The sequence below is a fragment of the Camelus ferus genome, unplaced genomic scaffold (assembly GCF_009834535.1).
Source record: "Camelus ferus isolate YT-003-E unplaced genomic scaffold, BCGSAC_Cfer_1.0 contig313, whole genome shotgun sequence".
NCBI classification, from domain to species: Eukaryota; Metazoa; Chordata; class Mammalia; order Artiodactyla; family Camelidae; genus Camelus; species Camelus ferus.
The window spans coordinates 1,496,668-1,522,124 of record NW_022588524.1 but is presented as its reverse complement, the minus strand read 5'-3'; the positions used below and the strand labels follow the sequence as shown (position 1 = coordinate 1,522,124).

General features: G+C 55.8%; 2 protein-coding genes across 2 annotated transcripts in view; both read left to right on the top strand.

Moving 5' to 3' along the window:
• Positions 1 to 199: 199 nt before the first annotated feature.
• LOC116662542 (translation initiation factor IF-2-like) lies at positions 200 to 2,114 on the top strand. The gene is made up of 3 exons (XM_032476244.1): positions 200 to 218; positions 267 to 867; positions 2,015 to 2,114. The coding sequence occupies exons 1-3, from the start codon at positions 200 to 202 to the stop codon at positions 2,112 to 2,114; spliced, it is 720 nt and encodes a 239-aa protein (XP_032332135.1).
• The window catches only part of VWC2 (von Willebrand factor C domain containing 2), a 45,561-nt gene continuing 21,671 nt past the window's right edge, over positions 1,568 to 25,457 (top strand). Inside the window, 3 exon segments of the mRNA XM_032476243.1 lie at positions 1,568 to 2,330; positions 2,332 to 2,799; positions 19,707 to 19,836. Of these exon segments, the coding sequence (XP_032332134.1) occupies positions 2,118 to 2,330; positions 2,332 to 2,799; positions 19,707 to 19,836 (811 nt within the window). The 5' untranslated portion in view covers positions 1,568 to 2,117.

Genomic DNA, 25,457 nt, shown 5'->3' with positions numbered 1-25,457 from the left:
GGGTGCAGGGGAGAAAAGAAAAAAAAAAAACCCTCCAAAAGGCTGCTAAGCTAACACGGCCTTCGAATTCCAAACTGAACACGCAGTTCGGTTCAGATTTTTCAACAGTCGCAACACCGAGCTGTCCTCAGGGAGGAAAGCCAGAGGGGGCCAATTAGGGAGGAAGAAATTAAAGAATAAAGCAAAGGGAAATGGCGAGATGAAAGGGCCAGGGGAGGGTGAGTGACAGGGGAGAACGGGGGGGCGGCCGCGCGGGAGGCTGACAGGTGGGTCTGGGGGGCCCGGAAGGGAGCAAGCGGGAGGGAGTCCCCCCCAGCCCCTGGGCCGCAGAGGAGGGGGCGCGGGGCCCGAGGCGGCCGCGGCGGGGGAGGCGGGGAGGCCGGAGGAGGGCGCTCGGGCTCCCACTCCGGCCTCGGTGCCACTCGCCCGCCGCGCTCCGGGCGTCTCTTCTGCGTCCGACGCGCCGCGCCTCGCGCAGCATCCCTGCCTGGTCCGGGGAGCCCGCCGTCCCCGCCGGAGGAGAGGCGCCAGGCCGAGGCGGGGTGCCCCAAGGGCGCAGTCCGTCTTGGGGACCGGAACCGCGGGGAGCACACCTGGGGAGGAGCGGCGGAGGGCGGCGCGGGCGCTGACGCGACCTGGAGCCACGAGCGGCGGCCGCGGGCGGCGCGACGAGCCAGCGGGCGGAGCCGCCCTAGCCGGGTGCACGCGCCGGGCGGAGCGCGCAGGTGGGGCGGCCCTCTCCGCGGTGCGCCCCGCGCGGGTCCCCGGCCGGCCGGAGGATGGGCGCCGGCCTCCCGGGGCCGCGCCCGCCGCTGCTGCTACCGCGCCCGCCGCGAGCCCGGCGTCCGGCCGGCGCCCCGCGCTCATGTACGTAGGGTGGGCGCGCGCCCCCAGGGCTGGGGGTGCGTGTTGGGGGGCAGCGCCCCGGGCACCGTTCCGCCTCCCTGCTGCTCCCAAGGCGCGCCTCCGAACTCCAAGTTCGTATTTCTGGGCGATTCGCCTGGGATGAGGGCCGCCAGGCCGGGGCTGGGGGTGAGCAGGGGGCGGGGGTGACCGGAGCCCTCCCGGAAGGGGGTGGGGACGAGGGGGACACAGCCACCCCCTGGAGCGCGCCGCATTCGGGGCTGGGGGAGGCGGAGGGCCAGGTGGAGGAGGCTGGGTTCCCAGCACCCTGCGGCGTCTAGGGTTCTGTCGGCCCCTTGGGGCGGCAGAAAGTTTGGGACCCAGAGAGGCTTTCGGAGACTAGGAGAGTGAGGGGTTCGCCGCGCCCAGCGCCCTGCACCCCTAGCCCCCTCCCCCTCGACTGCACACCTTGGTGCTGCCGGGCATCTCTGCCCCGCCGCCACGACCGCCCCCCCCCGATCTAAAAAAAAATTGTGAGACAGCGCTGCGACCCACGCAGGGGTCTCTTGTTAACGCCCCGAGTCGCTGAGCGACTGCCTGGGCGCCAGGATCCCCGACCTCGCGGCGGGGGAGGGGGAGGAGGGGGAGGGGTACTGAGGATGAGGGGGTCGTCGGGGACTTTCTTCCTGCCTGGGGGGGGGAGGGGGCGGGGGCGGTTGAAAAGTTGTTGGGGATGAATCACCGGGCCCTAGGGGCTGCCTTCACCCCCGCCCGTCCCTCCGCCCCAGACGCCCTAAGGCGAGCGAGGGAGGGGTCCCTCGTGTCCTCCACTGCGCAATTCCGCGATGGGTAACCTTTAGGAAAGTGCGGTCAGCACCTCGGGAGGGGGACCCGGGGCTCCGGAAGATGGGGCGCCCTCCGAGCTTCGCAGGGGGCGCGGGCCCGGCTGGCCGCCTCCCCGCTCCTCACGGCCGCGGGAGCAGCACCGGCGGCCGGGCTTCTCCCGGGACTTGGCTTCCGCGGACGTCTGCGCCACGCGGGACGCCTGAGCGCCCCGGCCGGGCCCCGGCGCCGGGCGTCCGGCGCGCGGATGTGGGCAGCCGCGGGGCCGGGCGGGGGCCGCGCGCGCGCGGGCCGCGGGGCTCAGCTGTGCGCTGCTCTCTCTCCGCAGGGACGGCGGCTCCCGGCTGGCGGCGGCGCGCCCCCGGGCTGTGAATGCGACTCGCCCCTCGGCCGCGCTCCCCGCCCGCCCGCCCGCCGGGACGCGGTAGGGGATGCCCAGCGCGGCGGCGATGGCAGCGGGCGCGCTGTCCAGCTCCCTCCTGCTCACCTGCTGCCTGGTGGTGGCTCTGTGCAGCCCGAGCATGCCGCTGGAGAAGCTGGCCCGCGCGCCGGAGCAGCCGGGCCAGGAGAAGCGCGAGCACGCGTCTCGGGACGGCCCGGGCCGGGTGAGCGAGCTCGGGCGCCCGGCGAGGGACGAGGGCGGGCGGCGGCGGCGGCCGGGACTGGAAGAGCAGGGGCGGCCGCGGGCCGGCCGGCCGCGAGGCGTGGACCAAGCAGAAGCAGGCCTGGGCCGCCCAGGCCGGGGCCCTGCCGGCGCGGCCCCGCGGGGACACCCCGCGCGAGGAGCCCCCCGCCGCCCAGGACGCGGCGCGGCCGGAGCCCGAGCCCACGCCCGAGCCGCCGGAGGAGTACGCGTACCCGGACTACCGGGGCAAGGGCTGCGTGGACGAGGGCGGCTTCGTCTACGCCATCGGGGAGAAGTTCGCGCCGGGCCCCTCGGCCTGCCCGTGCCTGTGCACCGAGGAGGGGCCGCTGTGCGCGCAGCCCGAGTGCCCGCGGCTGCACCCGCGCTGCATCCACGTCGACACCAGCCAGTGCTGCCCGCAGTGCAAGGAGAGGAGGAACTACTGCGAGTTCCGGGGCAGGACCTACCAGACCCTGGAGGAGTTCGTGGTAAGACGCGAGCGCCCGCCGGGCGCCTCTGCGCCTCCCCGTTGGGGGTCGCCCCGCTCGCTGCGCCCCCCCCCCCCCCGGGCGCGCCCCGGTGCCCAGAGGTGGGCGGCGCTGCTTGGCGGCCGCCAAGCCCAGTCGCTCTTTTTCAGGGCAGAGCTAATTTTTTTAAAAGCCATGTGCCCCAAGCCACATTCGCTATAAAAGGGTTTCCTCAGAGTGAAGCCCGTGGCACGGAGGGGAAGCTGACCGAACAAAAGTCCTGGTTCTGCTTTTAACATCAATTGACGGCTCCTAATTGAAGAGCGTTGTTGCCGAAATGCTCACCTACTTTCAAACACAGGGTAGTTTTCCGTGCCATGTGGGGTCGATCCTTCAGCTCGTTCTAAATAAGCCACTTTCCTAGATTATATGTTGGGTGCCATGCAAATGCTCTAGAAATTGAAAAGGAAAAAAAATGCTTGCTGATCGGATGCCAAAATAGTAGACGGCAAAAAAAAAAAAAAAAAAGAAAGAAAGAAGTACTGTTGATGGTTAAAAATTGTTTTATTTTAGGCGAATTCTGGTCGTAATACTAACGGCGTGGGCTATTTACTGAACGCTGGCTGTGAGATGTCAGTATTAACTGAGTTAAAACTCATAGCACGCTGCAAGGTAGATGACTGTTAGCTCCAGCTTATGAAGAAGAGGAAACTGAGACACAATAGTTAAATAAGGTGGAAGCAACACGGCCTTTAAGAAGCAGAGTCCTGTGTCAAGCGGGCGCGCCGTTAGCCCAGCCCCGCGGGGCCCGTGTGCAGGTGGAGATACTTCCCAGGGCGCTTGCATTGCCCGGGGGTGAACTCCAAAAGCCCTGCTGCTTTACTAGTGAGCTTGGGAGGCAACTGCCCGGCCATCCAGCCATTCCAACCCCGCCACGGTCCGCTCACCCTCTGGCCTGGCTCGACTTGGCCTGTTGACTTGGCATGCCAGAGCTCTCCCGGGCAGCAGAGGGCATCCTGGGAGCTGAGCAAGGAAGGCGGCTGGGGAGGGCGGCTGTGGGTCCCCAGAACCTGGCCACACAACAGAAGTGAGTCAGGAGCCCTGCCCTCAGAAGGCTTCCCGGTTGCTGGGGAGCCGGGCAGGTACGTCTCCAGATGTTTTGGGTATAAATCAGAAGTGCCGAGGCACAGCTGGCCGTGGGAGCTGGGGAAGCCGGAAGGAGGGAACCTTCCAGGTCGGCCTGGGACAGGGTTGCAGACGAACAGTGCCCTTCTGCTTTAGGTGCGTACAAAAATCTCAGTGTGGTGGGGCAAAGACAGAGCAGTGAGTTTCTCGTTAATAATGTTGGTTTTTCACACTGCGTGCTGCTCTGTAGACACTTCTTTGGAGCGTCCCGTGGAGGGGAGGGTAGAGCTCAGCGGCAGAGTGCGTGCTGAGCAGGCAGGAGGTCCTGGGTTGATAAAAAAAAACCCAACCACATCACAGAGCAAGAATCAGAGGTAGAAGGAAGAATTCCAACCTCTGTCTTAGTTGCTCATTGCCGAGCGCTGGGTGCCCTGGGGGAGGGGCTTCCTTATTCAGTTCCTGTTTTCAAAAATCGGTCGATAGCTCAAATGTTTCACGGTCTGGAGTTGAGAGATGTCAGGAACAGAATGGAGACCGGGGAGCTGATCATCTCGGGGCGAATCACAGTGCCCGTAAAGCTACTTTTTATAAAGTGCATTTTTCACCTTCCAGCAGCCCTTCGCTCACGGAGCCTTTAACCCCGCTGCCAAGGGGCCCACGTGCATGAATGTTGCAAAGCTGCCGCGAAATGTTAACGCTGTTCCTGCTCCTGTAAGCACAGTGCAACTATGTCACAAGGCTTGTTCCTTTCTGTTAGTATCGGGAAGGTTTCCAGGCATCGCCCAAAGGTACCCTGGCTTTGTGCAAGCTTCCTTCCACGTGCCAAAGAGCAGGAGCGCAGAAGGGCAGAGGGTCAGCGGGGAGGCCCCGGGGGTTTGTGCGCTGCAACAACGGGGCATTGTCGGGACGTGATGCTGAGCGCCAGGGCACGGCTGCTCGCGTGCCTGCTCCTCCGGGTACCCTGGGCTTCAGAGGAGAGCCGTTGCAGCCTGCAGTCTGCGTGGCGCAAAGTACAGGGAAAAGGGAGAAGGAATGCACTTTGTATCTGAAGCGCTTTGCCAAAGAAAATGCAATTCAAATGGAGGTGGCGGTACAAAGGGTTCTGCTTGGAACGCTGTTGACCGTAGCAAGGATGGAGGTGGAAGGGAGGCCGGTTCTGGACCTCTTTCCCTGGGGGGCACTCGGGCGTTGAGGTGGTCTGTTCTCTGCTCTCTGAGAGTGATGGAGGCAGGACGCCGTCGGTGGGTGTCTGAAGTCAGAAACCAGAACCCAGATCCTTCTTGTGCCTGGATGCGCGCTGGGTCCTGGACAGAGCGTAGCTTCGCCCGCCCTCCTGAGCTTCTCTTTGCCTGGGTCCGCGTCCACTTGCTGTCCTCTGCGCAGCCTTCTCTGTGCTCCAAGCCTGCCTTCCGCCTCCTCTCCCTACTCTTTGCCCCACAAAAAACCCCCCGTTCCTCTCTGCCTGGTGGATCTCAGCCGGATGTCCGCTGAAGACCTCACTTGCTTGGACGAGATACTGTTAAGGTGCTCATAATAGAGTCATCTCCTCATTCCTGCAGGGGTGTTCGCGATTTATTTTGTGCAGCCAAATAAAAACACAGTTACTTGTAGGATTTCCTCCACTGCTGCTCACATTTTACCAAGTGTCCTGTCTTCACCTCATACCAGCCGGCATCCAGCTCTGAGTCAGGAAGCCTGCCTCCTGGTTTATAATTTTTCTAAATGAGTGGTGCTCCCTGCTTCCCGTGGTATGTCACCTGCAGTGCAAAGAACCACTGACCGGAGGCCGTCAACAACAGACATTTATAGGCTGGAAGTCCGAGGGCAAGGTGCCAGCAGGGCCGGTTTCCCCCGAGGCTGTCTCCATCCTGTGCCCCTGCATGGCCTTTCCTCTGTGCGTGTCTGTGTCCTGATCCCTCCTCACAGGGACCCTAGGCGGATTGGCTTCAGACCAGCTCATATGACCTTTTCCCTTTGTCACCACTGGAAAGACTTCGTGTCTAAAGACAGTCACATTCTGAGATATTAGGGTTAGGCCATCAGCATCTGAATTTGGGGGGTGACACGGTCCAGCCTGTCGCGTAGGTTGTCGGGGACCAGAGTGGCCGTCCCAGGCCTGTGGGGTGGGGGGCGGGTTGCAGTAGCAAGGCTGATGGGCAGAAAGAATTTACAGACAAGGCACAGAGTGATGGGTAATAAACTAATGAAGGTCTGATAAGCATAATTAAGCGGCCCACTGAGACCACCGTGAATCTGTGTATTCCACGCCAGGCGCCGTCAGGAACTGTCACATCACTTGTGTCAGTGAACCCTTTGCCCCGGGCTCTGCTGATCTCTTTCACACTTGCCCCTGGTGACGAACCGCGGGGGCCAGCAGCAGGTCAGATTTGAAATCCAATTCATGTAAAACCATTCCGTTTCGAACCTCAAAAGAACTTGTCCCCCCTTGCCCCCTGCACCTGGGAATCCTGATCGCCAGGGACCCATGGAGCTGGAAACGAGGTCTGCAAGCTCGTTTCGGTGTTTTCTAGAACCTCATGGAATGCGTGTGCCTCCCCGAGATAAAGGTGTGCAGGAGAACCGAAATTTCACCTGCTTTTGGTCGGGGTGGGATCTGCCCAGGGTGTCCAGGCTGGAGCCCTGACTTGCAGTTGGAGGAACCTCGGAAGGAAAAGAGCACATGAGTTATGGATCAGCGACGCCTGCTGGGCTGTCTTTTAACGCGTGGGGACTGTTGGACGGGAGATAACTGAACGCAGGTGAAGTGGTTCCGGACCCGTGAGTCACACGAGAGCCTCAGCATTTGGCTTGCTGCAAAAAAAATCTCCTGGCTGGGAGTTTATGATGAAAAAAAAAGTCAAAAAATCTTACATGAAATTTGGAATCAAAAGCGCCATCTAAACAGATCTCTCTTGCAATTATGAGAAACTGCCAGTAAAGAGAAAGACAGTCTCGCGGCATTTATAGTCTTTTGGCGAATGCTGCTTAACCCGGAACAAAGCCATCATTATCCACCTTTGCAAAGTTTAAGTCCCGCAAGGTGCACGTTCTTTTCCATAAGTCAGTCTCCTGCGTGTGCTGTTGCTACCATGGAGTTTCTCGTAGTTTCTAAGAAGATTTTGCAAGTTCTGGATTTCTTAGTTTCTGCCTTTCTGGCTAAAGCCATTTAAATGGCAACTTTCTTTTTTCTTTTTTTAAAGAAGAAAGTCCATGTGGTTTCTCTGGGCCCTTCAGACGTGTCCCTGACTCAGGCAGGGGAAACCCAACTTAAATAACTAACTGCTTATTAACATGTTCCACACAGTGCTTGACTTGCGCATCTGGTGAGACGAACGTTATAAAAATGTCCGAAACGTCCCTAAGAAGCTTGATCCACACCGACAGGTCCTTGATCCTTGGTCCCGTCCAAAACCACTTGGCGTGGCCCGAATATTCTCATGGACTCTCTGGATAGGACCAAATGTTGAGGACCTTTTGCCATGGCCGAGGTGTCTTAGGGAGATTTTGAACCGGACCCGTATCTGCTAACCCCCCAAAGTGTAGGCTTTTATGATGGGAAAAAAGAAGCCAGCGTTTGTCCAGTGCCAATGCGCTGTCTGCATTTTGGGAGGATTTACACAACAGACTAATATTAATGGTATTTTTTATTTTTATTGTTTTAAAGGAGAGAAAATTAAGGCTCAAACCACTTCAGGAATTTGATCAAAGTCAGCAATCCCGTAACTAGGGAAGCTGGGTTCTGAGGCCTGGCCTGCCGGGCTCTGAGCATCGTGCCCTCCCCACGTGCCTGCGGCTGCTCACGGCCCCTCGGTGATGGGTGGCACCTTCTGTGTGGCTGAGGGGATTTGTGGTCCGTGGAGGAGCGGAGGCACCTGGCCCGCATCTGTGTCTGGTAAATGCTGAATCAGTGTGGTGGCTTTTTATATAGTATTTCAGTGGGTTTATGTTGTGTTTCACCCAGGCCATCGAGGACCCAATAAATAACTGTGTCCTTCAAGGCCTGAAATCTTGAGTTGTAGGGGGAACGGGACCCCCCTGAGGACAAAAGGGCGGGATTCCCTGCGGGGTGCTGGATCTGGACAGGTGGGCGGACCTCGGGGGTGACCAGGCCCTCGGCAGACACACCGCTGACCCGACAGCCAGCCCCGGCCCAGGGAGCTGCTCTGCGCGGCCCACCACACAGAAGACAGACGTGTGACTACTGCGGACATCTGACAAATGAGAAGTCATTGTCTGATTGCCACCTGGTCGTGAGAGCGGACGAGTCCCAGGTGGCAGCCACCTGCTCCTTTCCAAGGACACCTGCTCGCCAGCTGACCACACCCCTGCTTGGCCTGACTTCCCCGTGGTCCTGCGGCCTCGCTCCTAGGTGATGCCCTCTGCCCGCAAGGGGAGAAACTGCCCCTTAGAGAACCAGTGCCTTCTTCCAAATCGGCCAGCCAGTGGGCATCCGGGGAGGCCCCCAGGCCTGGTCCCACACCGTCAAGTCCTGCCCCGCAGTTCGGGTGGACAGGCAGCTCCTAGAGCTCCGAGGGCAGAGGACCCACCGTCTGAAGACGCCCCGGTGCCATGTTCTGCTCCGTCCTTGTGCCCCGGGCAACTCTCAGAGCCTCTGGTGGTAAAGCGTGGACGGTATCCTGCTTGTGGCCCACGTCATGAGGAGGGAATGAGGCACGTGTGACCCTGCAGAGCTCTGCACAGACAGGGGAGTGGGAGCCCGCTGCTCGTGTGGCCTTGGAAGTGCGCTCTGCGGAGCATGGACCTTCTGGGAGGTGCGGCCCGCAGCCGGAAAGACCGTCTTCCCCAGGCTCCAGTCTTGGGGAGGTCCTCACCGTTCGGCTGTGTTTTCCTGTAAATGTCTCCTTCTTGGATGCTGCTTCCAGATCTGATGCTTCCCAACAGAAAACGCACTCCTGCATTCAGTTCCTCCAAAAAGAATGCATCTTCAAAGAAACATTTGCAGGCGTTGGGCTAGAGAGTGGATATGCGGAGACAAAGCCTCGGGTCCCTCCAGCGAGGGGGCAGCGACCCAGGAGTGTGCAACGTGGCGAGAGGGCCCTCAGGGTGGAAGGCCAGGTGGAAGCCACTCGCCTGGACTCCAGGGGTTGCTGCTGGGCTGTTTTTAAGTGACGGAAAAGTCCTGGGGTTCTGGGATTTCGGGGTGGGGGGAGGACCCGAGTCTGTCTCCAAAAGAATATGCACGAGTTTGAGCCAAGGTGGTGGGTTCCCGCCCGAGCCCAGGGCCCCTGCAGCCATCCTTCACGGTCCGTTCTGCCCGCAGAGCCGGAAAACCTCCTTGCGGCGTGTCTGTTCCAAGGCTGAGATCCTGCCAGCTGGACTTCGCTCCTTCTATTTCTGTCGGGCCCCGGGGTGCGGCTAGGACATCCAGTGCCTGTCAGATCTGCAGAAAAGGATGATGTCAGGCCTCTGCCCGCGGCCCTGGGAGCTCTCGTGGAAGCCTTCGCCCCAAAGCCCAGGGATGGAAAATCAAGGTGCCAGGTGGCTCTGCACGTCCCCTGTTTGGGCAGAAGTGAGTTTTGCTTTAAGGAGGTGATGAGGCCACCCTTGCCGGGGAATATGGGAGACTGATGGCCTGAAAAGCCACAGTGCATGAAACAGGACTCGTGACATCCTGGGTCTCACATAAAACACATCTTCTTAAAAGCATGGCTGAAATGGCAAAAAAAAAAAAAAAAAAAAAGAGAGAGAGAGAGAAAGATTAATTCCCAGGGGTGGGAGTCAGGATCCAGAGAGAAAGGCCAGCCTTTCCGGGGCGGCTGTGAGCATCGCTGATGCCTGGGGCCCGACCCTCGGTCCTCAGGGCCAGGCTGCCGCACGTGACACATCCAGGGCCCCAGAGAGACAGAATCAGACCAGGATGGGTCCCGGAGGAGCCTGGCCTGCCAGAGGTCGGAGCAGACAGACCCCTGGACAGGCCTCAGCGCCTGCAGAGCTGGGAGGGTCCTTCTCAAGTGTTTCTGTCTCCATTCACTCTTCCCTGAGGGGTCTGAAAACTCCAAGAGGCTTGTTTTTATTTAAAGGGGTCCCAGGCTGGCCACGCCCACAGGCGCCCGACGGAGGCCAGCACCCTCGGGAAGCACGTGCCGTCCATCCAGGCTGCACAGCGTCCCTGCGAATTGCGTTCCAAGGCGTGTGATGTCGGAATACAAATTACACAGCAGAGGGGAGAGCGCCCTGAGCCTGAGGCAGCCACGACCAACGCCACCAGATCGGGGCCCAAACAGTAACATTCCCAAAGAAATAAACGCTGGGTTACCACGGGGAGGCTCAGCCTGGGAGGGCCTGGAGGTGCAGATTACGAGATGACCTAGGGAACCAGCAGGTAGAGTTGAAGTTTCCCAGAAGGAAACCCAGGTCCGCAGACGGGACAGAGGAAGACGTTTTGATACGTGGACACGAGACAGAAAAGGTGTAACACACACCCGATTAGAATTTTGAAAGATGTAGCAGAGAACGTGGAAGAAACGAAGACAGAGTGTCCACGATCATCTAGTCGGAAGGCCCCTGCTTTCTGATTGGGGAATCCCAGTGCGTCTAAAGAAAGATAAAAAATATATATAAATGTATATATATATAATCTCAGCTAACTCTAACATCCCGCTGGGAACAGACTGAACCCACAACGTGACAGGAATTAGGCTGACCGCCTGAAAACCCAAAGTAGCGAAAGAAAGTGTTTAAAAGAACAAAAAGTAAGTGTTCATGCAATTTACGTCCCAGCCAGGCTGCCCTCCAGGAAGGAGCTTGGACCGAAGTGGTTTCAGACCAAAGCAGCGAGCGGACCAGCCACACACCTTCCCCGAGAGGGCTTGCAGATGCAGCCTGAAGGCCGAAATGCAGGGAGAAGGGCCGCGACCCCAGACGCAAAGTCAGGGGGTCGAGGAGGAGCGGAAGGAAGCCTGTTGCTTCGCGGAGCTGGGGGCCGGGGAGCCTGGTGGCACGTGGAGAAGATGCGGTTGTCGTAACGGGATGCGGTGGGAGGATGCGTGGGTCCAGGCGTGCTGCTGGAACCCGGCGGGGCACAGAACAGCCCCCAAAACCAACGCCAGGAGGCATTGTCACAGTTCTGAGCAGACGGGAAGCACCGTGAAATGCAACCTTTAAATGCTTCTGGGGAAAACGGCATTGCTGGGGGCGAGTGCAGCTTCTGACCGAATCGTGAAACAGATGGCCGTGTTCACAGGCCCCTCCTTCTGCCGGTCACAGGTGCCACCAAGCTCCAGCCGGCCATGCACGATGCTCCGGCCCGTCCTGCGATCAAATTCAGACCACTTCTGAGTGGAGTCTCCCTCTTGCGTGGCTGTCGGTGCCCTCTGCCCCCCGAGCAGCCCAGAAAAAGCGGATGGACCGGTCCTTCTGTGGGTCATGGCTTTGCTTTTGTCGTGGTTCACAGGCTGCCCTCATTTCTCGCTCCCTTGTCCAACTTTAAAAAACAATTTCTTGCCTATGTTTTACTTTCAAATTTGGCAGTGTCTTTGGACAAGGTATGGCAATATTTTTGTTTCAGAAGGCCTGGAGACAGCGGGGTGGGGAATAGTGCAGGGGTAGAGGGCATGCTTAGCATGCACAGGGTCCTGGGTTCCATCCCCAGAGCCTCCATTAAAAAAAAAAAAAAAAAGGCTGGAAACAAATAGAATACAAGATTAGTTTTGACCCACGACCCACGTTTATTAATTCCCGTTGAGGGGTCAGGGTAGCCCCGTGGCCCTTCACCCTGCTGCATTGTTGACACTTCTGTTCTGGGGACGCAAGGCCCTGGGCCAGTGGACAGGGTGTCACCGGGTCATCTCTGTCCCCTGGGGCCGCACGGAGGGAGTCTGCAGGTGGCCGGGATGCGGGCGGCGCCTTCCCACGCGGAGCAGGGCTGCCCTGAGCCCCTTTGCATTGATCAGGTCACACGGGCAGACGTGTCAGGGACGAGGAGGAGGAAGAGAAGGAATTGTGACAAGGCCGCTGCCTTTCCCTGGGTCTGTGAGGAGCTGGGGACGCGCGGCAGGACCGCCCGAGGGCTGAACTGTGCTCTGATGTCAGCCTCTCAGCGCAGCGCGGCTCCCGCGGGAAGCAAGTTGCCCTCCGGCTTCAGGTGCCCTCCAGGACGTCAGGGCAGTTCGCCCAGCCTGCTCCAGGGTGACCGCAGGGACCGGCCAGCACTCAGGGACGGTCTGAGCTCAGAGATGGACCCTCTCCTGTGAGGGTCCCTGCGTTTTCTCCTCCACCTGAGCTTAAAACCCCTCGGAAATGGGCTTCCTTACCTGGAGACACGGCTGGCGGTGACCTGCTGGAGCTGCAGGATGCTCCGAGAAGTGTGGGACCAGAGGTGACAGCCAGGAGCGCCCGCAGCCCCGGCTTGGGCTGGGGCCCGGCGCTCTCCGGGTGATGGGCAGCCGAGGCCGGCCGGTGGGAGCCCGGCTCCGACCTCAGAGGGCGTCCAGCCGGGCATCCGGTGGCCGCCATCTAGTCCCCCCGTTGTGAGTCTTGCTCTGGAGCTGCGTCCGCTTTGGGCAGGGGCGGCTGCCACGGTCCTGGGGTCACCTGCATTGCATTCTTCCCTGCTGAGCGTCTCAGATGAAGAAGACCACACGGTTTTGTCGTGTCCTGGGGTGTGTCTGTGGCAGGAAGAGGTGTGCATGCTGGTTGGGGTACATTAAGCGTCTCCCCCGTTTGCCGCAGTCCCCACCACTCCCTATGCTGCACCCAGCTCCCGCCTCGTCTTCTTAGTTGACTTAATTCCCTGGAAGAATCTGGATCTGGTCCCCAGGAGAACCCATCCCCGGGTCACACACTCACACCCGTCTTTCCAAAGCTGACTCTGGGAAGACACTTACTTGGTCATTTATATATTAAGGGAAAACCACGTCTCTGTGTCTTTCTCCTATGGATCCCCTATCTTCAAGGCTTTACACTAATTCTCAAACAGAAGGGTTTCGATCTCCGCATTGTTTTGTTTCTTTTTTTTTTTTAAAGAGGAGGAGTTTGTTCAGCCTTGTCCCCCCAGGCTGCCGGGTCTCTAGGCGGTCATGCCCAGTGGGCGTCACGCCCCTTCTAGTAAGGTCTGAATTTGTTAACCCATGCACGAGCAAAGTGTCTGTGAAATTAATGCCATCAAAATGCCACCGTCCCCCGTGCTCCCAGGTGGGAGGAGAGAGGCCACGCCCTGACGGGCCCAGTGTTGGGGGGCAGCACGGAGTCCGGCCGCCGGGGGCACCTGTGGTCGCTGAGCATCTCGCCGGCTTCTGCTCCGCTCTGCGCTGGTCTGTTCGCAGCTGCCCCGGGGGGGCAGGGGAGGGAGGTCAGGGGATGCCCCCCCGACCCCGTGGGCACACATCTCCCTCCACTGCAGAAGTGGGGTTGCAGGCGAGGCCTGCTCAGGCTGCCGTGACAAAATGCAATAGAGTGTGAGGCTGAAACTGCAGAGATTTACTCCCCGGAGTTCTGGGGGCTGGAAGTCCAAGTTCAAGGTGGCTGCACCGTCTGGTTCTGCTGAGGGCCCTCTTCCTGGCGGGCACACGGCGCCTTCCCACTGTGTCCTCACGTGGCACAGAGCCATCGCTGCCGCCCCTTAGAGGAACACTAGCCCCACCATGAGGGTCTCACCCTCGACCTCCCATTATGACCCCACAAAGGCTTCGCCCCCAAGGCCGTTCTCATTTAGCTGCTCACCTGTTTCCCAGAGCAGGAAGCCCACTGTGCGAACGCTGCCAAAATCCACCCCCTCGCTTACGCCAGGACCTGCGGGATCTTAATCTGAGCCAATTACTCACAAGAGGGTTTGAAAGACAGTTTGAGACAGAGGGTCTGGCCTCCGGCTAAACCGTAAGAAGGAAAAGCCGCTCTTTGGTGCCTGAGAAGAAAGCCGGGCTGTGTTGGGGGTGTCAGCCCGGTGCCTCTCGATCCGTGGTACTGACGGCTCCCGGGGCCAGTTCTTAATTAAGCCCCTTTGTGTGCGGATCCGGTCTCTGACAGCCCGCGGAGGCACCAAAGAGAACAAAACAACAGGGCGCAGGAGACAAACAGAAGCCGTCGGCTGGGGTTGGAGGCTGGAAGGCGCTGCCGCCTCCCCCCCGGGAGGGAGGGCGGATGGCGGGACACGGAGCAGGTGGAGCGATGGCCGAGCGGCCCTGACTGACGGGCATGGAGCCTGGAGGACGCAGGCTGCCCGGTGGCCGCGGGACCCGCTGCTTCCGGGGCGGGGGGGGGGGGGGGGGGAGACAGAGCTTGGCGACGCCTTGGCCTCGATGGAGACAGGTTCACCCAAGGAACCCGGCTCAAGTTTGGGGAAAGATTTAGTTCGAGGGGACTGTTGAAAAGAAGGGTGGGGGCTGCGCAGCACCGCCCAGACTTCTTGCAGGGAGTCAGGAGAGGGTGTTCGATGGAGGCAGGGGGCGCAGGACGTGCTCGGGGAGGTGGCACGGGAGTGGCCCCCCCGAGTTCTGGCCGCTGCCCCGACCTCCTGTGTAGATTTCTTGGCGATTCACCAGATCCGTGCGTGTGTTTCCACCCCAGAAAAAACCAGAGCTGGAAAGCATTGTTCCTGCGTGTCCCTCCAGCCCCAACGCAACAAGACTGCAGGTTATCAAAAGCTAACAGACCTGGCGCCTGGAACAGACGGAGACTTGGCGGTTGCCCTCAAGGGCGTCACGTGAGCAACCGTGAGGCCGGACGCTCGGCAGCTGGAAAGGACACTTCCGCCACCTGGTGACAAGGACGGTGCCAGTGGCGTTGCGAAGGGCCAAAGCCAAGGCTCCTTTTCGCGGAGGGCGGTTTTAGCGCCAGCCTCCGGCCGCTTGTTTCTGGGTTTGAGGTTTTCAGAGTAACGATGTCCCTGGGTCATAAGGTGTGAGCAGAAGCCAGGGGCCCGACGGGCACTAAGACCTTGCTCTTTTCGTCTGAGAACCAGTCTTTGAGTTCTGCAGCTCGCCACGTCGGCGGATGCTGGGAAGCGTTTGTTCGTACCAGTTTCTGGGTCTCTTTGGGGCAGGTCGTCGGCCCAGGAGGGACCTCCGAGGCCCCTCTTTGTCTCGATGGTGTCCCTCCATCCTCCCCAGCTGACTTAACCATATTCCAGTCTGATCTTTCCCTGCCCCTCCCACCAAAAGCGACAGCCCTTGCCTTTAAAATCCGTAACAGGCACCCAGCTCCCAGCTCAGCTGGCACCGACCGTTCCCTGCCATTCTGCTAGTTTTTTTTCCATGCATTTATGTCTCAATGTCCCCGACCTCTGGGGAGCTCAGAGGTCAGTGACTTGGGTGTTTCCTTGCATCTGTCCTTGAGAATACGGGATCCCGTGAGGCAGTGAGCCTCTGGCATTGCTCCCTGGAGGATGGAGGGCTTGGTGATGCAGCCAGGGAAAGCCGGCTCCTGGCATCACTGTCCCAGGACCCGGGCGTGTGTCACCCCGAGTCCGCAAGACGGACGTGCCCGCATCCTGCACCGTCCATGTTTGCATTTGAAGCTTGTGGATTGAATGCTTGAGAGAGTCAGAACCCTCGGCGACTCCGTATAAAGTTCAACCATTTATAGGAAACATTGACAAAACACAGTGGAGCAGTTAGAAAAGCTGTAATTAATGGGCTGTGGGTGGCGTGACGTCCGCCCCCAGGGGCAGGATTTGATTGCTCCAGAATCTTGAAGTTTTGCTTTTTTTTAATTTAAAAAAAATTGTTTTTAATTGACATATAGTCGGTTGCAATGTGTCCTTTCTGGTGCACAGCGTCATGTCTCAGTCGTATATATTCACATGTGTTCTTTTTCAGATTCTTTTTCATCGAATAGCGTTCCCTGTGCTACACAGTATAAACTTGTGTGTCTATTTTATGCACCATAGTTAATATTTGCAAATCTTTATCTCAGACTGTGCGCTGAGAGACCCAGGGGCCACACAGTTCATTACACAGCATCCTGCCCCTTCTGTCAAGTCGCGGCTTTAAAGTGCATCTCATTCCAGGGCCGGTGTGTCCTCCTTCGGCGGATTAAACGTGCCATCCGCATCGTGAACCCTCGGAAGAGGACAATTTGTGTCTGATCCTTTTTCCTCCTGAGTGGGTGTCTGATCCCCGGGCAGCTCCTGCCGAGGCGGGGAGCAGCCCTTCCTGAAGCCAAGGTGCAGATTTTTCTCGTTCAGCGTTTTCCATCACGCGCCCGGCACGTCGGCCTCAGCTCTTGTGTCTTTCCGAGCCTGTCTTTCCTGACTTGGTCAATGTTCATCCAGCCTTTTCAGTGTTTTGCACCAGCTCCGTCACTGGAACGATTCCGGGTGTGACAGAGGTGTGGCCCTGGCCCCCGAGTGGCACCGAAGCAGGTGTCAGCTGCCCGGCTGACCCGGAGCAGGGCTCTGGGTGGCAGGAGGACTCAAGGGGACCCGGGTCCTTGGGAATTCGAAGGAAATGGAATCAGGAAAGTGCAAGGGAGAGACGGGCCCGGAATTCGGTGTTTCTCTTCGTGTTCACGTTAATCTTCTCTTGTGTCCCTGCGGAATCCATCACTTTGGGGTTAGAAGGATAAACAGACCCTCCCCACGGATGGAAGGAATGGAGGAATGGAGAGAGGGGTTTGTCTGGGGCTGCGCAGGGTCTGCGCTGACGTCTGTTATCTCTGCTGGTCTTTCTACTCTGTGTGTGAATTAATCCTATCCGTGAAAGCACGACAAGGGCTGGAAACTGTTCTCGGGGTGTCACGCGTCCCCCGTGTCTGCTTGTGGGGAGGCCTCGGCGTCCAGCCCGCAGTCGCTTTGCAGCCACCAGGAGCCACTGCGTCCGGCGGCAGCGGGGTTTCAGGGCACCTTCTCCAGCAATCACAGTAAAAAAAAAAAAAAAAAAAAAAAAAAAAGTCCCAGACTGGGAATGTGATGGTGGTCGGTGCTCAGACAGCAGGACGCCGGTGACACAAGGCATCTCTGACCTCCCACCCAGCTCAGCTCACTGGCCTTTTCTGGCAGCAAAGATGAGGAAGGTGTGTTTGAAAGCAGGATTTGAGAAAAGCTGTGTTGACATTGCCAAGTCGGTGGGCATTCTGGTGGCTGGTGGGGGAGTCCCGCTGTGTAGGCAGGAGGGAGCTGGAGGAAATGTCTAGAAATCAGTTTCGTGTGTGTGTGTGTGTGTGTGCGCGCATGAATTTTCAGAGCAGCTTTTTTGGTCACAGCCCTAAACAAGAACAACCCAAACATCCCTAAACAAGAAAGTGGATAAAGGACCTGTGGTACATCCATTCAGTGGGACATTATCCAAGGGAAAGAAAGTACTGGTGTGTGTTCCCACATGGACGGATCTCAGAGCCATTGTGCTGAGCGCCAGAAATCAGACAAGAAAGGCATTGTATGTCGTGCAAAGGTCATTTCTGCCTTCCAGGGTGGAAGGACGTTTGGGACACAGACCAGGTGGGAGTCACATTCAACCTGCTCTCTGCTACACTTCAATAAAAATTATATATATACCAAAAAAGAATGTGGTTGAAATACATGCCTCTATATTGTTGTGAGATTGGCTGTAGCTTCTAAGTCTGTGATGCAAAGCAGAGGAAGATTTTGTCCATGGCCACGCTCTACGGGTTTTTTAGTCTTTTTTTCCTCCTTTCCTTCCTTCCTTCCTTCTTCTTTCTTTCTTTCTTTCTTTCTTTCTTTCTTTCTTTCTTTCTTTATTTCTTTATTTCTTTCTTTATTTCTTCCTTTCTTTCTTCCTTCCTTTCTTCCTTCCTATTTCTTTCTTTCTTTCTTTCTTTCTTTCTTTCTCTCTTTCTCTCTTTCTTTCTTTCTTTCTTTCTTTTATTTCTTCCTTTCTTTCTTCCTTCCTTTCTTTCTTTCCTTTCTATTTCTTTCTTTCTTTCTTTCTTTCTTTCTTTCTTTCTCTTTTCCTTCCTTCCTTCCTTTCTTTCTCTTTCTTTCTTTCTTTCTTTCTCTCTCTCTCTCTCCCCCTCCCTCCCTTTTTCCTTTCTTCCTCTCTAACTGTACTTGATTTGCAATATTATGTCAGCTTCTGGCACACAGCATAGTGATTCAGTTAAACATATATATATTCTTTTTTCATATTCTTTTCTATTATGGTTTATTACAGAATATTGAAAACACTTCCCTGTGCTGCACAGTGGGACCTTGCTGTTTATCTATTCTGCATACAGTAGTGTGTGTCTGCTAGTCCCAAACTCCTAATTTATCCTTCCTCAGCCCCCTTCCCCCCCTCCCGGTAACCATGATTTTGTTTTCTATGTCTGTGAATCTCTTTCTGTTTCATAAATAAGTTCACCTGTGTCATATTTTAAATTCCACATATAAGTGATACCACATGGTATCTGTCTTTCTCTTTCTGACATACTTCACTTAGAATGATGATCTCCAGGTCCATCCATGTTGCTGCAAATGGCATGATTTCATTCTTTTTCGTGGCTGCATAGTATTCCATTGTATAAATAGACCACCGCTTCTCTATCCAGTCCTCTGTCGATGGACATTTAGTGCATCCATGTCTTGGCTGTTGCGTAGATATATTTAGTCTTTTTCAGATGCTTTTCCATTATAGGCTGTTACCAGGTATTGAGTATAGTTCCCAGTGCTGTACAACAGGTCTTTGCAATTTGCCTATTTTATATAAAGTAGTACATATCCTTCATTATTTTTTAAGAGCGCACGTGTACGCGCACACACACACACACACACACACACACCCTTGAGTCCTGACTCCCAGCCGGGCTGACCGTGGCCTGGCACCTGAGAAACATGCCTTTAAGTACAAGTCGAGCTTTTGCTCCGTGAAATAAGCAAGCCATCTGGTGGAGATTTCCGTTTCTCCCTTTTGCTGTGTGTAGGCAAAGGCTGCATTGCCGAGTGTCGCGTGTGTTCCTTAACCCTGTAAGTGCTGGTTGCATCCTGGGCCTGGTACCCAAAGCCAGCCCCTGTCCAGGAAGCTCGGTTTGACAACCCCCGTGTCCACCGCCCTTTAAAGCACGTATTTCCAGCTTCTGCTTCTGATCACTGGGTCTGCATGTGCTGTTTCTGCTTGGTCATGGGTCAACCCACATGAAAAGTCACTGCGTGGGTGGTTTCCAGGAAAAAGATCCATCCACATCGTGGTCCATAAGAGTTGTTTCTAGGAGGATTTCTTGGCAGGGTGCAGCCTTTCCAGGAACGGCCATCGTGCCATTGGAGTGATCCAAAATATAGAACTGGGGCCAGTGGCTGGAGGCAAGTTGGAGCCAGCATGCGGGAGGACCAGGTGACACTGCGTGATGGAAGGGACTGACCCACGGGAGGCCTTGGAGGGGAGTGGCACCACCGCGGACTTGGGAGCCGGAGCCCTGCCTCGGGTGAAGGGTCTGCCCACGGCCAGCTCCCTGATGCTTCCGAGTTCTGCTTTCCTCGTCCGTAAATAGGGCGGGTCGTGTTGGTAGGTGCAGTTTAGGGTCGCCTGGGAGTTAAGAGAGGTCCCGTTCAGACAGCTCCTGGCCGGGCCCCGGGCTCCCTCCTCACCCCCGCCCCTTCCTCTCCGGTCCTGCCGCTTCAACACGGAGATGCGGGGAGGGGGGTCACCTGCAGGATGCCTGCTGCTCGGGCAAGAATTCAATACGCTGCCTTGATTGTTGCACTTCAGAGAAACAAACTTGTCTTCAACAGAAAGCTCATTATGTGGACGAATTAAAAATTAGCTGCTCCATGGGGAGCAGAGAGGGAGACAGAGACCCGGGGGGCCACCTAGTGTTTACGCTGAGGGGACCCCCCTAAACCCCGGGGCTGGGTATGTCTGTATGTTGTGCGGTGAGGACGCTGACCCTGACTCTGACCGTGGCCTGTGTTTCAGGTGTCCCCGTGCGAGCGGTGCCGCTGTGAGGCCAGCGGGGAAGTGCTGTGCACGGTGTCCGCGTGTCCCCAGACGGAGTGTGTGGACCCCGTGTACGAGCCCGACCAGTGCTGTCCCATCTGCAAGAACGGTAGGTGTGCCCCCTCGCCGGCTTCCCGGGGACCCGGGCGTGCAGGGCCCCGGGACCTGCGCCGCGTCACTCACACGCATCTCTGACCGCGGCGTCCCGGGGGGGCCGGCGGGTGCGGGGCTGCAGGGATGCAGGCTGGCTCTCACCGGTCTCAGCACCCACCCCTGCCCCGGCTTTACAGACGTTAAGACATTCTTCGGGGAGAAATTCAATTTCCACTATCGAAGGGAGTCCCTTATTTTAATTTCACTTTGTTTGTTCTTGCAAAGCGGTTTCTCCGTTTCCGAGACAAAAATCAAACACGCTGGCTGGGCTCATTAATGTTTCATTACTAAGCAGGTGACACTTGGAACACGGCGGAATATTTTCCATAAGCAGCTTGGGCGGGAAGAGAAGGTGGGAAGAGAGCCCGAGGTGGGTGGATCAAAAGCCGCGTCTGCACGATGCGAGCAAGGTGGCAGGGCGTCCCCGATCGTGCAGGGAAGCTGTTCCCTCCTTCCGAATGGCGAGGACGACGTGGTTCGCGGAGTAGGGGGCCCATCGGGGCATCACCTTAAGGGTGCATTGACAAGAGTGTGTTCCCGGGGCGGATGTGGTTAAGGACTGGGGCTCCAGGAAGGGGCCGGTTTGATAGAGCATCTGAGTGCAGCTTGGAAGGGACATGACCGCGTCTTCAAGTCCACGAACGTGTCCCCTGGGGACTGGGATGGGACTGTCTCTGCGTGGCCCCCATGCATGGTGCTGGGACGCAGGCGGGGACGGAGCATCTCAGAGAGACGGAGCGAGCCCCCGGCCTGGGCGTCTCAGAGAGGCAGCCGGCCAGCCTGCGAGGTGGGTGGCTGAAATCAGTGTGGAGCCGGACGGCTACCGTCCTCTGAACGTAGGTGGACAGTGTCCGGAGATGCTCCAGAGGGCACTGCCTGCGGGGCTGGCTGCTCTTCTGTGCACATTAGTTATGAAGACGGGGGACCATCCCTCAAGGCTAAGAGCAGGGAGCCCATTGAGCGTGGACAAATTCTTTAAAAAATAAATGGACAGCTCTAGCCGTGGGTGGGGGGAAGTGGACTCGGTTAGGGCACCGGGATGGCGAGGTCCAGACAGCAGGTGGCGGGCGGCCCAGCCCCTCAGTGGCTGGAGGGCGTTCAGCGATGGCCCGAGTACCAGTCGCCCCGACGTCTGGCACCTTCAGTGTCCAACGTGCTGTGTGTTCCCCTTGTCCCTTCCGCTCAGAGACAAAGCTCTGGCGTTGGTCAGGGGGCTCCCCTTGGGATGTTTGCAAAACCTGGGGAGATGCGATGTCCAACCCTGAGGATTTTTTCGATTCTCTGAAGCCTTCTGGACGTTTCAAAGCTACAGACAAGTTGCAAAATTGCACAATGAACGGTTGTACGCCGTTCGCTGTATCGGCCTGTCGCTAACATTTTGGCACATTTGCTCTGTCTGTCTTGATCTCTGTCTTCGTCCCTGTCTGTATATAATCCAGCAGCGTCCATTCATTTACTCTTTTGTCCTTTCCCGTGACACACACGCAGGATACACACCTGCTGAGGGACGTTCAAGAATTTTTTTGTGTGTGTGATTCTTTTCTTCCTTAGGATTTAGCCCACTTTAGAAATTCTTTGAATTAATTCTTTGCCGTGTGTGGCTAGGTTAAAAATTTTGATAAAATCTTAAATCCATTCTTTTTTTGTTGTTTGTACTCAGGTTTTACATGAAGACATCACTTTATTTTTTTGAATAAGCAGAAAGCGTTCAAAAATAAAATCTGTACGAATGAGGTACAGAGAGGCGTGGAGGGTGTATGTTTCTTAAAACTAGATTAAGAAGGGTCACAGGTTACAAAAGGATTTGGATGAAAAGGTTTGATCCAGTTAAGTCAAAACATCCCAGGAAGACACTTAAAAATAAATTTAAATGTGTCGAATCACAAAAGTCGTCTTAAGGTTTGTGGTAACATATTCACTGGATATAATGTGGCTTTCGTCCAGCTCTAGTTCTGGGGTATTCCCACTGTGAGCGGGCAAATGGTGTTTGGACGTCTTGGTAAAAAAAAAAAAAAAAAAATTGGCTTGAAAAATGAGAACAGTTTCCATGAGAAACAAACATTCTGTAATAATTGGTTGGGATCAGTGAATAATTTATGGTCGTCCTTCTCTGCCGCTGCCCACGGAAGGCAAGGTTTTCGTAAGAAAAAAGAGTCCACATCTGATGGAGCACAGGTCACAGGGCATAAAAAGTGATGCCTTATGTAAAATTAAACGTTTTTTATTTCGGATTTTTTAAATAGACTTTATTCTTTTAGAGCAGTTTCAGGTTCACAGCAGAGCTGAGCAGAAAGTACAGAGAGGTCACACGGAGCCCTCCCCACCCCCCCCGACCCTCAACATCCCTCATCGGTGTGGCATCTTTGGTGCCATCGATGAACCAACGTGGACACGTTATTATCAACCAACGTCCACAGTTTACATGAGGGCTCACTCTTGATGGTGCACATTCTGTGGGCTTTGCCAGGTGCATGATGACATGTGGCCACCACTACGGCGTCACACAGACTAATTTCATCGCCCTAAAAATCCCTTGTGCTCCGTCTGCTCCTCCCTCCCTCCCTCCCTCTCCCCAAACCGCTGGAAACCACGATCTTTTCATTGCTTTTGCAGCCGTGCCTTTTCCAGAGTGTCACTTGGCTGGGATTGTACAGTTTGCAGCCTTCTCAGGCTGGCTTCTTCCGTTCAGCAATACGTCTTTTAAGCTCCTTCCGTGGACATGGAGGCCTTAGCCCTTGACCCCAGGAGGTCGGCTTCGGTTCATCATATTGTTAACGTTTTGACCTGTGGCACCGTTAGGACGGAAAGTCGCAGTTCAGCAGCAGGCTGCGCGAGTCACCTGCATCCGAGGAACAAGAGTTTGAAGCCAGGAATGCCTGGGCTGTAAACAAATAATAATAAATAGACCATCGCTCGCCACAGACGAGTTACTGTGTATTCACTGTGGGCTTGTATACAGCCATCTCCCCAGGCTTTGCTTTGATAAAAATGGATGTTTGTGGGGGGACTGGTTTGGGGTTTTTTTCCCTAATGATACAAAGAGTATTGTATCAACGCAGAGGACTTCAGGTTTATCTCTGGTGCCGGGTGCCCTTCGTCTTGGTTTCGCCCGTGAGCATCAGACACGGGAAGCCTCGCTCTGCATGCGGGCGCACTGTCTGCCTTTTTGTGCTCAGAGGAAGGAAACTGACCGCCGTAGGACCTTGATGCCGGGGTCCAGTGCTGGTTCTCCAAGGTGGGTGGAGCAGCACACCCCGGGGGGACGATGGATCCCCAAAAGCACAAAGGCCCTGGGTGTAAAGACGGTGTGTCTCCCTCAGATAGTCTGCGCCACCGGACGCTGGTTATTTGCAGCTTTCTGTCCACAAGGAAATGAATAGGGCTGTTTTGGGGAGGAAAATGGAAACGTTCATGAAGCTTTTAAGCCAAATAATGAGACTTCAGATGATCAGAAGCGTTTTCATGGGGGACGTGTGAGCGGCACTGAGAGTTAGACAGAGTTCTGTGTTTCCCCTTGCGGCTTTCAGGCAGCAGGCTGAGGTCATAAGCAAACCCCATGCAGGGAGTTGGACAGGAAGGAATGGGGTGTGTGTGTGTGTGTCAGATTCACATCAAGACCCGCTCACAAGGAAAGCCTGCTCCCATGTGGCCTCCACGTTGAATTTTTCCAAAATTCTTACTGCAGAAATGACACCGATCTCATGCAAACACTTTTCAACAGATGGTGCCGGGGCCATTTGGGAGATAGAGATCCTTATGGAAAAAGAAAAATAAACAGAAAAAAAAGCTTAGATCTTTACTTAGATCAGCCCCATCTACAAGCATTAACTCAAAATAAATCATAGACCTAAATGTAAGAGTTTAAATGATACTTTTGTATAAAAATTTTGTATAAATTTTGTATAAAAAATAGAGCATTTCCATGATCTTGGGGTGAGCAAAGAGTACTTAGATTCAACACCGAAATCACAGCTCCTCAAAGGAAAAAAAAAAAAAAAAAAAGAAAAGCCGATAAACTGGATGGCGTAGACATTTAAAAGTGTCACGTTTCAAAACACATCATTATGAAAATGAGAATGCAAGCGACCGGCGGTGAGAAAATGTTTACAAATGATGCACCGGAGAAGAATTCCGGCGTGCAGTGTTTATAAACAACGCGTGCAACTCAGTAAGGAGGTAAACAACCCGAAACAAAATGGGCAAACATTTCCGCAAAGAAGGTAAACGGATGGTAAATAAACCCAGAATCATATGCGCAGCGTCCTTGGTCCTCAGGGAGATAAAAATCGGAGACACGGTCAGGTAACCGGTCCACCCGCACTGGCTCAGTTCTAATAAAAAAGAGAGCGTAGCAGGTGTTGGCAAAGATGCGGAGAAGCTGGGACCCCAGAGGATTGCTGATGGGACGGTCAGATGGTCCACATGCTCTGGAAAGCGGTGGGGAATTTTCTTAAAAAGCGAAACAAGAACTTCCCGTCTGCCCCAGCCATTCCATCCTGGAATTCAGTCCCAGAAGACGGAGAATGTACGTCCACAGCATGACGTCTATGTGAATATTCATAGCAGGATTCTCCTTAGACAAATAATCTGAATGGCCGTCAGTTGGAGAACAAATAAACGTGCGGTTAATACCCATTCGGTGGGCTATTATTCACCAATAAAAAGAAATATATGTGCCAACGGGGTTGAATCTTAAAAACATTATCCTGAATGGAAGAAGGTAATTTCAAAGACCAAATAGTGTGTGATCCTGTGTGTTTGCAAAGTCTAAAGAAGGCACGTTTACGTAGGTGGCCGAGAGCTGGAATCGGAGGATGGATTAACTGCACCGCGCACACACACACACACACACACACACCCCCGCAGGTGCCCGTGGCTTTTTGCAGACTTCCTGTGCTCGGGGCCCCTGGGTGCGGCACGGAAATACAGCTCCGCCCACAACTCTTCTTCCACCCACGTAGGTCCCTCTCTGCTTCCATCATGTGCTACACTTCCCCAGGTCATTCTAGACTCTTCCTCGTGAGGACCCGATTTCCCGGGACCTGGGGCGGCAGATGCAGGGAGCACGAGCGTCGCCAGGGGTCTCCAGACCTCCTGCAAGTCTTGTGGTCTTCTGGGACCCCAGACTCTAGGACACAGGGTTCACCCCGCCACACCTCCAGGGCCTGTGAGCACTCAGACTTCCTGGGCCCCCCTTCGGCCACCCCGACTCCCTGATCCAGTAGGTCTGGCCTGGGGCCTGGGAATCTGCACGTTTAATGTGTGCCTCGGCGTTTCTGGGGCTGCTGGCCTGGGGACCACCCTTGGACATCCACGCCTTTGAGGCCCTTGTTTTCTCCCTCTTTGATTATTTCCTCCCTGTCGAGTTTAACAGGAGAAGCACCCAGCGGAGATCTTTTTGAGAGCTGGATGCATTTTTCAAAAGCATGATTCCGTATTTGTTGTTTTTCTAGAGATTTTGGAGCTTCTAGAACCATGCAACGTGTAGTAATATTTTTAAAATGGAACTCTTAGGGCAGAGAGAGAATAATTGTTGAAAGGCCAGCAAGGAGGAGTTACTGCAGATAGATGCCTGCC